Here is a 13,188-nt window from a genome sequence, read left to right as displayed (position 1 = left end):
GCATAAATTTTGTGTTCCAGTGAGAGAACAGCTGTATTCTCATTGGGGATCTGCCAACTGTTTTACATATTTTAGTGGTATACCTTAAACTCAGTGCTATGAAGATGAGTATCTGTTTCTTTGACAATGGGCATTTCGAGATCTGAAGTAGCAGACCATGCCAAATTGGGGAAAAATACTATGCTGGTAAATAAAAAGAAGTATTATAAATGACTCTTAATTTAACCACAAAACTAATTTAAAATGTCTGCAATTGGACAAAAATTATCATCAGTAACTTTAATGTTCCTTTTTTTCCATGGTTCTGTAAATGTTCAATGAACATTTAAGTTTGGGCATAAAAGACCACATAACCTTGCACCACTTGACAGTGAGATGAATAAGCAATTATTTGAGTAAATTATCATCCAAATGCCCAGTAGAGAAAGAGAAAATAGAAACACCAAATAAATCTAGATGAACAATAGCAAAAGAAAGGCATCTGTTTCTTTGAACTATGCATTTCAACAGTGGATACACCTGATAAATGTAGGTACATTCTGCTGTGCAATATTACTGATTTATGTGATGCGTACTTGGTTGGTCTAGCAGTCAAATGTTGAATGTACACAAAAGGTGAACCATGAGAATGTGTGAAGGTTTTATCATGTTGCCTTGATTACTTGATGTTTTTGCATTTCCTGTCAATTTGACTATTCTATTTTGCACACAGTATTTCAATCACTGATCAAATTTTCATGTTGAATTGCTGCAAGGAGTGGTCTTACATGTGCTACATAGCAAGGCAGCACAGTGATTATTACACTGGACTTCTATAAGGAGGACAGCAGTTCAGATCCCCATGTGAACACCTAGAATTAAACTTATAGTCCATCTTAATGACCACTTCGTCAGTGGGATGTTAAACCCAAACCTGACTCAATGGTACACACTGTGCCCTTACGTGAGCATATGTTTTGCTATGAAAGTGCCTTTTTGTTCAGCAACACATACCTCCTTCATGTTTTCTCTCTCTGACAGAAGAGAAGATCAGTGTTATCTTAATAAACTGAATCCATCCAAAGCCTTGTGATAACTGACACCTCCAGCCCTGTTCATGAAGTTTCACGTGGTTTGTGTTTTTTTTTAAAAAAAAGAAAACTTCTTAGTGGCGCTGTCTCGGAAACTTTGAATATGCTTCAATATTTGATCCTGTTATGTATCATCTGCCAATTGTACTACTGATTTTGCTCTCTAACAGCTGATTGTTAGCACTCATGTGGTCACTGCACACAGTACCTTAAGACAGTTACAAGTGGGTAAAATATTTTGTGTAAAAAGGTAATTGCAAGCTTTGCTAGGAACCCAGAAACACATCATCATGTCTCTTACATTCTTGATAGATTTTCTGAGAAATATTACAATTGTCACACAGCTATTCTGGGAAAGAATTTTCTGACAGGAGTTCAATAATAATGAGCAGCACCTTACAAATGCTCAGTAAGGGGTTTGAATGCAGGAAGAAATGCAATTTGCATAAATATCAGTTTATGCAGAGGAAGCCAAGAATAATGTGCAACATCTTACAAATGTTCAGTATGGTATCTGAATGCAGGATGAAATGCAGTTTGCATAAATATCAGTAGAAGCAGTCATTCTTCTCACACTCAATTTGTCAACAGAATAGCAAGACAGCTTATTCAAATGTTACATTAATGAAAGATTTTGTACACATTTTCCTATAGTTTCTGGAATGTAGATGTAAATGTCACTCAATGAGAATAACTATGTGTTATAATTACATATATTTACAGACTCCTGTGGGCGGCGGCCTGCAGTAACATCTCGTGGCCTTCCGCCTCCATCTGCTCACCAGCTGCTGCAGCCACTGTTAGCCCACTGTGCCTTCCCATTTCCAGCACACTTCTTGACTCTCACAAAACTTCTCTGCCGTCACCACGATTTCTGCAGCCTTGTTAGGGAAATGTCATTTTTGAACCTGCAGGAGACTGTTGAGCCTGACATTGCTGAGAAGATAATGAACTTTATTACTGAAATAAACAAACTGAAAGTCAAGGTTTGTTCCTTGTTTTGATTTACAATTTTTAAAATTCTGTTTTGTAAAATATAAGCAACAAATGAAGTGGTTTTTCTTTTATTTAAGATTTTAAACTTAAAATATGGAAGTTAAAAATATTTTGATCAAATGACACTGAATTGTTAAATGTTGAAACAGAATTAATCTATGCTGTGTTAACAGATGCAAAAAGGAAAAATGAGTATCAAACCTGCAGCTTCCAGAATATTAATTTGTTTCTCCGTATAGAGAAGATATAGATATAGATAAGAAAGTGTAGATGAACACATAAGCAAATGATAGAGGAAAAGAAAACCATAGAGAACCCTGGATCACTAGGAGATGATGACACTGAAATAGCTGGGTTTGAAGACCAGATTACTGATTTTGTGCTGCAGGCAGTTAAATGGTTTAAGAAAGAAATGATTGTTGTAGATGGATTATCAGAAATGAAAAAAAAGATGATAATAATAATTATTATTATTATTATTATTATTATTATTATTATTATTATTGTTAGTAGTAGTAGTAGTAGTAGTAGTAGTAGTAGTAGTATATACATAAAGAAACAGGAGATAGAAAGCAGAGCTAAGTAGAAAAACTGGGGGAAAGGAGGATAAAAAAAATGGAGAAGATATAATGGAAATAAGTTGCCTTAAAGCAGGCAGGTGGAATAAGGTAAATACATGTGTCATGTAATCTGTCATCCGATATTTCTTCCCTCCATCACCTGATGTTTTTGTCACAAATTTTTGATATCTTTTCTTCCTATGCAAGAATGAACTGGTGAAGCTCAGTTCAATGTTCCTAGAGTAGACAGGTTCCACGGTAGTGGCCAAGGTGCTTGGGGAGGATGATGTCCACAACCATTGGTGTTAGTCCTGACACGGTGTGTGTGGAGCTATTGAAGGCTGTTCCTTTAGTGAGCTGGCTGCCAGCAGCAGGTGAGATGGCCTAATGGTGTCTCGCATGGAGATGTCGGGTGGCTCCATCTTTGGAACAAAAGGAAGTGGTAGTTTCTCTGTTCAGGAGAAGGATCACAGTAAATTGGTTGACATGTTTGTAGCACATTATACCATCCTGAAGTGTCACCTTGGCCATGGCTCTGCCTAGTAATTTGGAAGTTACCTACCAATGTTGGCATCCCTTATTGAAAACAAGGGCCCACACTAGGTCTGTAAGTGAAAAACATTATCTCCTAGACTGCCAAGTTGGGGGCTATGAACTGTGGGGGAAGGGTAGATAGTAGGGACCAATGAGACCAACGGTGAAATTCCTCAGTAGGAGACAAGATGTCTTGCGGGGTTGACCTGTATAATGCCAAAGAAAAGGATGAGAAGCTCATCCAGGGGATAGTGGTGGTGAAGTTTAGATATTTGGGTTTTAAAAATGTGGACATTATGTTCTGCTAGTCCATTTGAGGTGTGGTGGAAGAGTTCTGTGTGAACTGGAGTGATGCAATTCTGTCATAGAAAGGGGAGAATTCTGCAGATGCAAACTGGGGGCCATTGTCTGCGACAATAGTGTCACAAAGCCTTCAGTGGAAAAAAGTGTGAGATGGGGAGGTGGGGCTCGGCTACTACTTGCTCCAAGCGTAGGCTGATCGAGTGACTCATCCATTCTGAGGGTATATGCCTTCTGAACGTGGGTCAGATGACTCGCTTTTCCACAGCTGCAGGGTCTTTTTCAGCTATTGATATTTGCTTTTGAACAGTTATTGCAGATTCAGTTCAGTGGGAAGTGGCTCCAGATTTACATTCTAGTGACCACTTCCCAGTGTGGATTCGTCTGCCACCTAGGACTAGGGCAAATTGGTTACAGTACAGTCGAAATGCTATTTTTGAACAATAGGATTGTGCACAAGAGGCAATGTCCCATATCACTCATGAGATCCAAAGGGTTGTCGCAGAGTCCATTCCCTGGTCTAGCAACCACCTCAGATGACGGCCTGTACCTTGGTCGAATGACGACTCTCGATTTACAATCAGGGCAAGACGGACAGCTCTTTGGAACTTCAAGCGGTGTCCAACTACAGACAATCTTCATGTCTTCAGGTCTGCGAGAGCACATGCAAGGCGAGTGATCAAAGAACGGAAGAGGGCTTCCTGGAGGGAATTCACGACTTCCATTAATCAGTCCACTTCTGCTGCGCACGTTTGGGAATCAATAAGACGGATTTCCGACAAGGGTAGTCTACATCCCCTTACGGCCTTGTCACATAATGGGGTCTTGGTGGACAGGCCAGAAGAGATGGCTCACTTTTTAGCTGAACACTTCTTTACTGTTACTAAGTCATCCAGACAAGCTCCTGCTGTTCAGGTATTCCGTCGGACTGCACAGATGAGGAAGTTCAATTTTTTCTCGCATAATGAAGAAGTCTACAACCTTCCATTCTCCATGTGGGAACTGGAATCAGCTTTATCTGCAGCCAGAGACACTGCTCCAGGAAAAGATGAGATCCGTTATACCATGCTTCATCATCTGTGCCCTGAAGCAAAAGGTCAACTCCTCTCTTGTTTCAATCAGATTTGGTTTGATAGACAGTATCCGATGACTTGGAAGGAGGCAATCTTAATTCCATTCTGGAAACCAGGTAAGGACTGTAGCGCCCCTAACAATTATCGGAGTGTCGCCCTTACTAGTTGTATGGGTAAGACTTGAACGCATAATCAGCCGCCCCCCTTGTCTGGCTGCTCGAATCCCGAGGTTACCTGAGCCACTCCCAGTGTGGTTTCAGGCACTACCATTCCACTCTTGACAACTTAATTCCACTGGAGATGGCGATACCGGAGTCCTTCTTACACTGAAACCATTTACTTTGTGTGTTTTTTGACCTCGAAAAAGCATATGACACTACTTGGTGGTACAATATCCTTCGCCAACTTCATGAATTGGTACTACGTGGATGCCTGCCGCTTCTGATCCAATCCTTTCTCAAGGACAAGCATTTTTGTTATCGCATTGGCAATGTCATATCTGATTGCTATGTTCAGGAGAATGGTGTGCTCCAGGGCAGTGTCCTCAGTGTCACATTGTTTGCCATTGCTATGAATGGCATTTCCTCTGCAGTCAGGAGCCCTGTCAAATGCTCTTTGTTTGTGGATGACTTTGCAATCTTCTACTCTTCCTCTGATCTTACAACGACAATGAGGCAGCTACAACTGACCATTATGAGGCTGGAAACCTGGGCCCAGACAACTGGTTTTCGGTTCTCACCTGAGAAGACTGTGTGTGTCAATTTTAATCAAGCTCGTCGGAGTTTTAACCAACCAGAGCTTACAATGGGTGACCGTATTTTACTTTTTCATGACACAGTGCGCTTTTTGGGTTTATTATTTGACTCGAAATTAACATGGCTCCCTCACCTCAAAGACCTACGAACAAAGGGCTTCTGGTTGTTGAACATTTTGAAATGCCTTGGCGGAAAAACGTGGGGAGCTGACAGGTCCCGCCTCCTACAGTTTCATAGGGGATTTGTTCGATCACGCTTAGACTATGGCAGTGTGGTCTATGGATCAGCCCGTCCTTCCTACCTCCAGATGTTAGATGCTGTCCACCATGTGGGCATTCGAATATCGACTGGAGTCTTTCAGACCAGCCCAGTTCAGAGTCTGTGTGTAGAGACCGGTGAACCACCACACTGGATTTGGTGATGTATCCTTTTGGCTCGACAGGCGCAGAATATCTCAGCGTCATCCCAGTCGTTGGCATTCAGTTCAGTGAGCCAACCCGCCTTCGAACGACTGCTCAGGAATTGGCCCCAAGCGACCCAGCCATTTGGTATATGTGCTATGGCCTGCCTCAAGGATCTGGATCTCTTGGGCATGAAAATACACACCCAGGGATGGAACGCACTGCCACCTTGGTGTCTTTGGAGGCCCAAAGTGATTTTAAGCGTGACGCAGTACCCGAAAAATTGTACTCCAGATAGGGTTTTTACAACTTTTTTTTCGTCTATTTTAAGTTTGTACCATAGTTTTATCACTATTTATATAGATGGATCCCAGCAGGGGAACGCTCTTGGTTGCTCTGTGGTTTTCCCTGATAGGGTCTTTAAAGTACATCTTCCAGAACAATTTACAAATTATGATGCGGAGTTATATGGCATTCTAATGGCACTGGAGAGGGTTCACAGACATCATTGTATGAGTTTTCTTGTCTGTTCCAACTCTCTTAGTGCACTGCAAGCACTTCAGACCCGCTGTTTCAGCTCATCCATGACTGCTTACAGCGGCTCCAATGCCGTGGCAAGGAGGTGATCTTTTGCTGGTTACCTGGCCACGTTGGGATACAGGGTAACGAAATGCTGCCAAGGAAGCATGTTGGGATGGTTCTGTCCAACAACGTCTCATCCCGTTGCATGCCATTATCTCATTTTCTGACAGATGCATCATGCGTCAGTGGGAGACTGAATGGTTGCAGGTCTCAGACAACAAACTATGGTCACTCAAACCGACCACAAAAGCTTGGTGGACTGCGTGTCAGCCTTGCCGCTGGAAGGAGGTTTTGCTTACCAGACTGGGCATCAGGCATAGCCCTTTCACACATGGCTTCCTCCTCCGGGGAGGCGTGCCGCTTTCAGTTTAGCATATTGTGGCTACATGTGTCCTGTATACTGATAATAGGGCAGCCCTTGGTCTCACTGGAGATCTTCCCACCGTCCTCGAGATACCGATACCAGTGTTAACAGAGTGATGAAATTTTGTGAGCTATCAGGCTTCATGCCTAAACTGGTGGGGAAGGGCGGCAGACTTTAATACGTTATAAACTGCTCTGCATGTGGGGACAGCCTTCGTCCCCACCCATGAGATTTCATGTTGACTTTTTGTCAGGGCGCTCATGACCATGATGTCGAGCGCCCCCTCAACCCAACTCATCATCATCATCATCATCATACTATGTTCACAAATATATTTCAGGTAATTACCTTAGGGGGAAATTACAATTTTTCAACACTGGGTTTCCCTGAATTAGTTCTAGTTTTTAGGGCATCCAGAGGCATACTGGAGGGATTTTTATACAGCTGCTCAGGGTAAACCCAGGTCTTTTCTCATGTTTGTGGAAATTTGATTGATTGGAAGTAAATAGATTGTAAAAAAATCTTATTTAAAATGCATTAAATGAGGACCGGCCCATGGATAGTTTCTTCATATTAGTCTGTTGAAAACCCAGAGGCAAGCACACTTAGACACTCTCCTATGAATGTGTAGGATGCTCCAAAATGATCTTTACAACTTTGATCACGTATATTTCAGATATGGAAATAAGCAGAAATGTGTGGTTTGCATCATAATGTTCACACACACGTAAAGCTGTGTTTTTCTTATTTTCCCATGTTTATTGTTGACTGACCATCCTCCAGCAGTTGACGCAGTATGTGGAACGCATAGTACAAACCAAATCTGACACACAGGTCCTGCTGAACCCCATTACCGTTTTGGGGGGAGGGGGGGGGGAGAGGGGGGGGGGGGGAAGGAGACCTGCAGGAACTGTTAGCTCGCATCAGAGCAGTAACAGCACATATTAATGCGAGTATGCACAAGGCTGGACATGTTACCGAAATGTCGCTTAGATATCCTGTGTGCTACAAATGGCACACACATTTAAGAAAGAGATAGAGGGGGTGGCCAGTACTTACCTCAGCTCAGTAAAGCCGATAGATTCACAAAACAGAACAGAAAATTTACATTCCTAGCTTTCGGAACTTTGTTCCTTCATCAGGGAGGAGAGAGGGGAAAAAAGGGAAGAAGGGAAAGTGGATTCAGTTACTCACAACCCAGGTTATGAAGCAACAGGGAAAGGTAAACAGGGAGGGTAGCAAGGATGGATGCATGGTTGCCAGAGGGAAGCCAAAGATATTCTACTGTTAAGTTCTGTGCCAGCTTCAAACCAAAGAGGATGCATACAGAAGTAAAGATGTATATAGTATAAAGATAAACACAACTATGCGTAGGATGAAAAGATGCGTGAATGGCTAAAGAGGAGAGGGAGAAAGGAGAAGACTGAAGAGTAAATGGGAGTGAGGTTGGTTAACGTAGGTTCAGTCCAGGGGGATGGTGGGATGAATGGGTGTGTTGGAGTGCAAGTTCCCATCTCTGCAGTTCTGAGGGATTGGTGTTGGATGGGAGAAGACAAATGGCACGTACATTGTAGCAGGTTCCTAGGTCCCTTGAATTACGCTGGATGACATGCTCTGCTACTGGGTATTGGACATCTCCTAGGCAGAGCTTGTCTGTGCCTGTTCATACGCTCAGCCAGTTTAGTTGTCGTCATACCGATGTTAAAGGCTGTGCAGTGCAGGCATGTCAGCTGATAAATGACATGTGTTGTTTCACGTGGCCCTGCCATGAATTGTGTATGTTTTACCAGTAGTCGGACTGGAGTAGGTGGTTGTGGGGGGATGCATGGGGCAGGTTTTGCAACGGGGTCAGTTACAGGGGTAGGAACTGCTGGGTAGAGAAGGTGGTCTGGGAATATTGTAGGGTTTGACAAGGATGTTACGGAGGTTAGGGGGGGCAACGAAAGGCAACTCTGGGTGGTGTGGGGAGAATATTGTTAAGGGATGATCTCATTTCAGGGCTTGACTTGAGAAAGTCATATCCCTGGCGGGTTAATTTGTTGATGTATTCGAGGCCAGGATAATATTGGGTGACAAGGGGGATGCTTCTGTGTGGTCTGGGGGTAGGAACATTGTTGTTGGATGGGGAGGAATGTATTGCTTGGGAGATCTGTTTGTGGACAAGGTCTGCAGGATAGTTGTGGAATAGGAAAGCACTGGTCAGGTTATTGGTGTAATTGTTGAGGGATTCGTCACTGGAGCAGATACATTTGCCACAAATACCTAGGCTGTCGGGAAAGGAGTGTTTGATGTGGAATGGATGGCCGCTATCAAAGTCAAGGTACTGTTGTTTGTTTGTGGGTTTGATGTGGACAGAGGTGTGGATGTGAGCTTCAACAAGATGGTCAACATCCAGGAAGGTGGCTTGGGTTTTGGAGAAGGACCAGGTGAAATTCAGATTCGAAAAGGAGTTGAGGTTATGGAGGTAATTAAGGAGTGTTTCTTCACCATGAGTCCAGACCACAAAGATGTCATCTATAAACCTATACCAGGCCAGGGGAAGCAGCTGTGGGTCTTCGGGAAAGCCTCCTCCATGCTGCCCATGAAGAGTTGGGCATAGGATGGAGCCATCCTGGCTCCCATGGCCATTCCCCTGATTTGTTTGTGGGTCTGGCCTTCAGAAGTGAAGTAATTATGGGTGGGGATGAAGTTGGTAAGTGTGATAAGGAAAGAGGTTTTTGGAAGATCTTCGGGTGGGCATTGGGAGAGGTAGTGTTCAAGGGCAGAGAGACCATGGGTATGTGGGATGTTTGTGTAAAGTGATATAGCATCTATGGTGACAAGAAAGGTTTCAGGTGGGAGGGGAGTGGGAATGGATTTGAGGTGTTCTAGGAAGTGGTTTGTGTCTTTGATGTATGATGGGAGCCTGCAGGTGATAGGTTGGAGGTGTTGGTCTACCAACATTCTATTCTGTTTTGTAAATCTATCGGCTGTACTGAGCTGAGGTAAGTACTGGCCAGCCCCCCTATCTCTTTGCTAGTATTTGTTTCACATCTTAATATGAGATTTTCCATTAATCATTTAACACACATTTAAGATCATGATTAACAATTTTGGAATGATTTATTGCAAATTAGATGTTCATTTCACCTGTATTGGTATGATAGTACTGAAAGGGAGGGTATATTCCCAAATAAGGTGATGTATGGAGCTGTAAAAAAAACAGAGTTTTGTGATTGTTTTGATTTGGTTGCTCCCACAGACTTCTTTCACTCCAAAAAAGATGAATAAAAAATAAACCAAATGGCACATAAAACTACAACCAACTGACTGGACTGTTTTCATTCAGTTGCTCCCACTGACTGGGTTCATTCAAAAGAATGAATGAGTAGTCCAACCAACTGAACAATTGTTTTAATTTAGTTGCTCCCACAGACTGATTTCACTCAAAATAATGGATGATAGTCCAGCTGACTGAATTGACTGTTTTCATTCGGCTGCACCCACAGACTAGTTTCACACAGAAGAGTAAATGACTAACTCAGCTGATGCACAAAACTACAACCGAATAAGCCGATTGTTTTCCAACAACTGAATGAGTCAATTATTTTCATCCAGTTTTTCCCATTACCGGAAAGCACTAACTACCTGGATCAGAGCACTCACATGAGACTGATGTGAACACAAAAACTCATCACCAAACTGCAGCAGAAAAAATATCCATGAAACATTGTCTGAACTAGCTTGTTTATAAAGATTAAGAGCACATCTGCCCTGACATGGATTTTAACAAAACATAAGATAAGTCATGTCTTGAAATACAACAATTATACAGGGCTATTACAAATGATTGAAGCAATTTCATAAATTCACTGTACCTCCATTCATTGACATATGGTCATGACACACTACAGGTACGTAGAAAAACTCATGAAGTTTTGTTCGGCTGAAGCCACACTTCAGGTTTCTGCCGCCAGAGCGCTCGAGAGCGCAGTGAGACAAAATGGCGACAGGAGCCGAGAAAGCGTATGTCATGCTTGAAATGCACTCACATCAGTCAGTCATAACAGTGCAACGACACTTCAGGACGAAGTTCAACAAAGATCCACCAACTGCTAACTCCATTCGGCGATGGTATGCGCAGTTTAAAGCTTCTGGATGCCTCTGTAAGAGGAAATCTACGGGTCGGCCTGCAGTGAGCGAAGAAACGGTTGAACGCTTGCGGGGGCAAGTTTCACGCGTAGCCCACGGAAGTCGATGAATAAAGCTAGCAGGGAGCTAAACGTACCACAGCCGACGGTTTGGAAAATCTTACGGAAAAGGCTAAAGCAGAAGCCTTACCGTTTACAATTGCTACAAGCCCTGACACCCAATGACAAAGTCAAACGCTTTGAATTTTCAGCGCGGTTGCAACAGCTCATGGAAGAGGATGCGTTCAGTGCGAAACTTGTTTTCAGTGATGAAGCAACATTTTTTCTTAATGGTGAAGTGAACAGACACAATGTGCGAATCTGGGCGGTAGAGAATCCTCACGCATTCGTGCAGAAAATTCGCAATTCACCAAAAGTTAACGTGTTTTGTGCAATCTCACGGTTTAAAGTTTACGGCCCCTTTTTCTTCTGCGAAAAAAACGTTACAGGACACGTGTATCTGGACATGCTGGAAAATTGGCTCATGCCACAATTGGAGACCGACAGCGCCGACTTCATCTTTCAACAGGATGGTGCTCCACCGCACTTCCATCATGATGTTCGGCATTTCTTAAACAGGAGATTGGAAAACCGATGGATCAGTCGTGGTGGAGATCATAATCAGCAATTCATGTCATGGCCTCCACGCTCTCCCAACTTAACCCCATGTGATTTCTTTCTGTGGGGTTATGTGAAAGATTCAGTGTTTAAACCTCCTCTACCAAGAAACGTGCCAGAACTGCGAGCTCGCATCAACGATGCTTTCGAACTCATTGATGGGGACATGCTGCGCTGAGTGTGGGAGGAACTTGGTTATCAGCTTGATGTCTGCCGAATCACTAAAGGGCACATATCGAACATTTGTGAATGCCTAAAAAGACTTTTTGAATTTTTGTATGTGTGTGCAAAACATTGTGAAAAATCTCAAATAATAAAGTTATTGTAGAGCTGTGAAATCGCTTCAATCATTTGTAATAACCCTGTACTTCTGGTAGCTGAAGGCCAGTTAGGTGCCTGGCAAAGGAAAACTCGCCCAGAGCAAACTGGAGGGGTCTGGCTTGATCATTACCCTAAATACCGCTTAGCACTAGGATACCACCAGGCTTATTTTTGATCTGTATCTTGTGGAAGAGAATAGGTCCATGCGACCTGTGGCCCCTAGCAGTGCTTGGGTCACCTTCTGTGGGATTCATCTTGAAGCAGTGATGTGATGTTGGTTGCTGACAACTTGTTAAATGCAGCAGAGAAGCTAATTGCCATGTGTTGTCATGGGGTTTCATACCCCCCTGTCTTTATCATTTCGACACAGATTGACGATTGACTTGATGACTGCAAGATAGCAACTACTTATACTTCTGTCCAGGTACACAGTTCTGGGTAACACAGCCGAATCTGATTCCCCTTTCAGTGCCTTTATATTTATTCACTTCTTCTAAAATCCTTTCCACATAAAACACCAGTTTTGAAGCCTGAGACATTTTGAACTATGTAATCTTGATGTTTCCCATATTTCTACTTTTAATTTACATAGTAATATCTTTTGCTCATATTCTTAGTCAATTAGAATTTTAATTTTGTCTTGCAATTTTCATCTTTTGCAACTAAAATAATCTCTTAAAATATAATCCTTCATAATGTAGTAAAATCGGCATATACTTGTAATATTATGGTATATGGTTTTCCTTTGTGAGGAACTTGGAGGACACTTCAGAGTAATCTGCCGACAGAAAACCCATTTTTATGTCTCAATAAAGTAACTTGCAAAGATGTTACAGTGATGTCATTCTGTGATTTTTATTGTGATCACAGAAAGTTGTAAATTACAATTATTAACTTATTGAAAATTTCTTGAAATTGTGCCCAGAGATAGCATTTACATGATCTTTACAAAAATACATTACATTAGTATCAGTCAGTTTGTAAATGTGTTGTTGCTCCACAGCTATGTGCCAGAAGTTCTGAAGCAACTGTCTTGCACAGTGAATTGAAAAGCTTCTTCTGACACCAGCACTAACTTAGCAATGAGCTTAGATGCTGCTGTATCTTTTTGTGGTGGTCAGAAATTTACTTTTTGACCAATGTTGAGGTTGTTGAATATCAGGCTCTAATAAAATGGACAAAGATAATAGTGCAAATAACTGCTGTGATTGATCTTAAAGAAAGAACACCATTATTTTCCTAAATTTAGTTAAAGTAACTGCAGGCCTAAATCAAATTGACCAAATTAGTATTGGCCTGTGTTCCATCCAAGCAAAAGTTCAGTATTTTAGACCATGTCACTTGCAAATCAGAAGTTATTATCTCTTCCACAATGTGTGAAACTCTCAAGTTTTAGTAATGTATGCTATATGATTTATGATTGTTATGTTGCTACATAAAAGGCA

The 13,188-nt window shown here is 42.2% G+C and overlaps 1 protein-coding gene across 1 annotated transcript in view; it reads left to right on the top strand.

Annotated features, from left to right (window-relative positions):
* LOC124805125 (WD repeat-containing protein 81) overlaps window positions 1-13,188 on the top strand; it is a 303,608-nt gene that overhangs the window by 148,731 nt on the left and 141,689 nt on the right. Inside the window, exon 12 of the mRNA XM_047265582.1 lies at window positions 1,794-2,056. Coding sequence (XP_047121538.1) covers window positions 1,794-2,056 — 263 coding nt within the window. The remainder of the gene's footprint in view (window positions 1-1,793; window positions 2,057-13,188) is intronic.

Source organism: Schistocerca piceifrons, chromosome 7, assembly GCF_021461385.2.
Source record: "Schistocerca piceifrons isolate TAMUIC-IGC-003096 chromosome 7, iqSchPice1.1, whole genome shotgun sequence".
Classification (NCBI taxonomy): Eukaryota; Metazoa; Arthropoda; class Insecta; order Orthoptera; family Acrididae; genus Schistocerca; species Schistocerca piceifrons.
The sequence above is the reverse complement of the archived record's forward strand: the minus strand, read 5'-3'. Positions and strand labels throughout refer to the sequence as shown.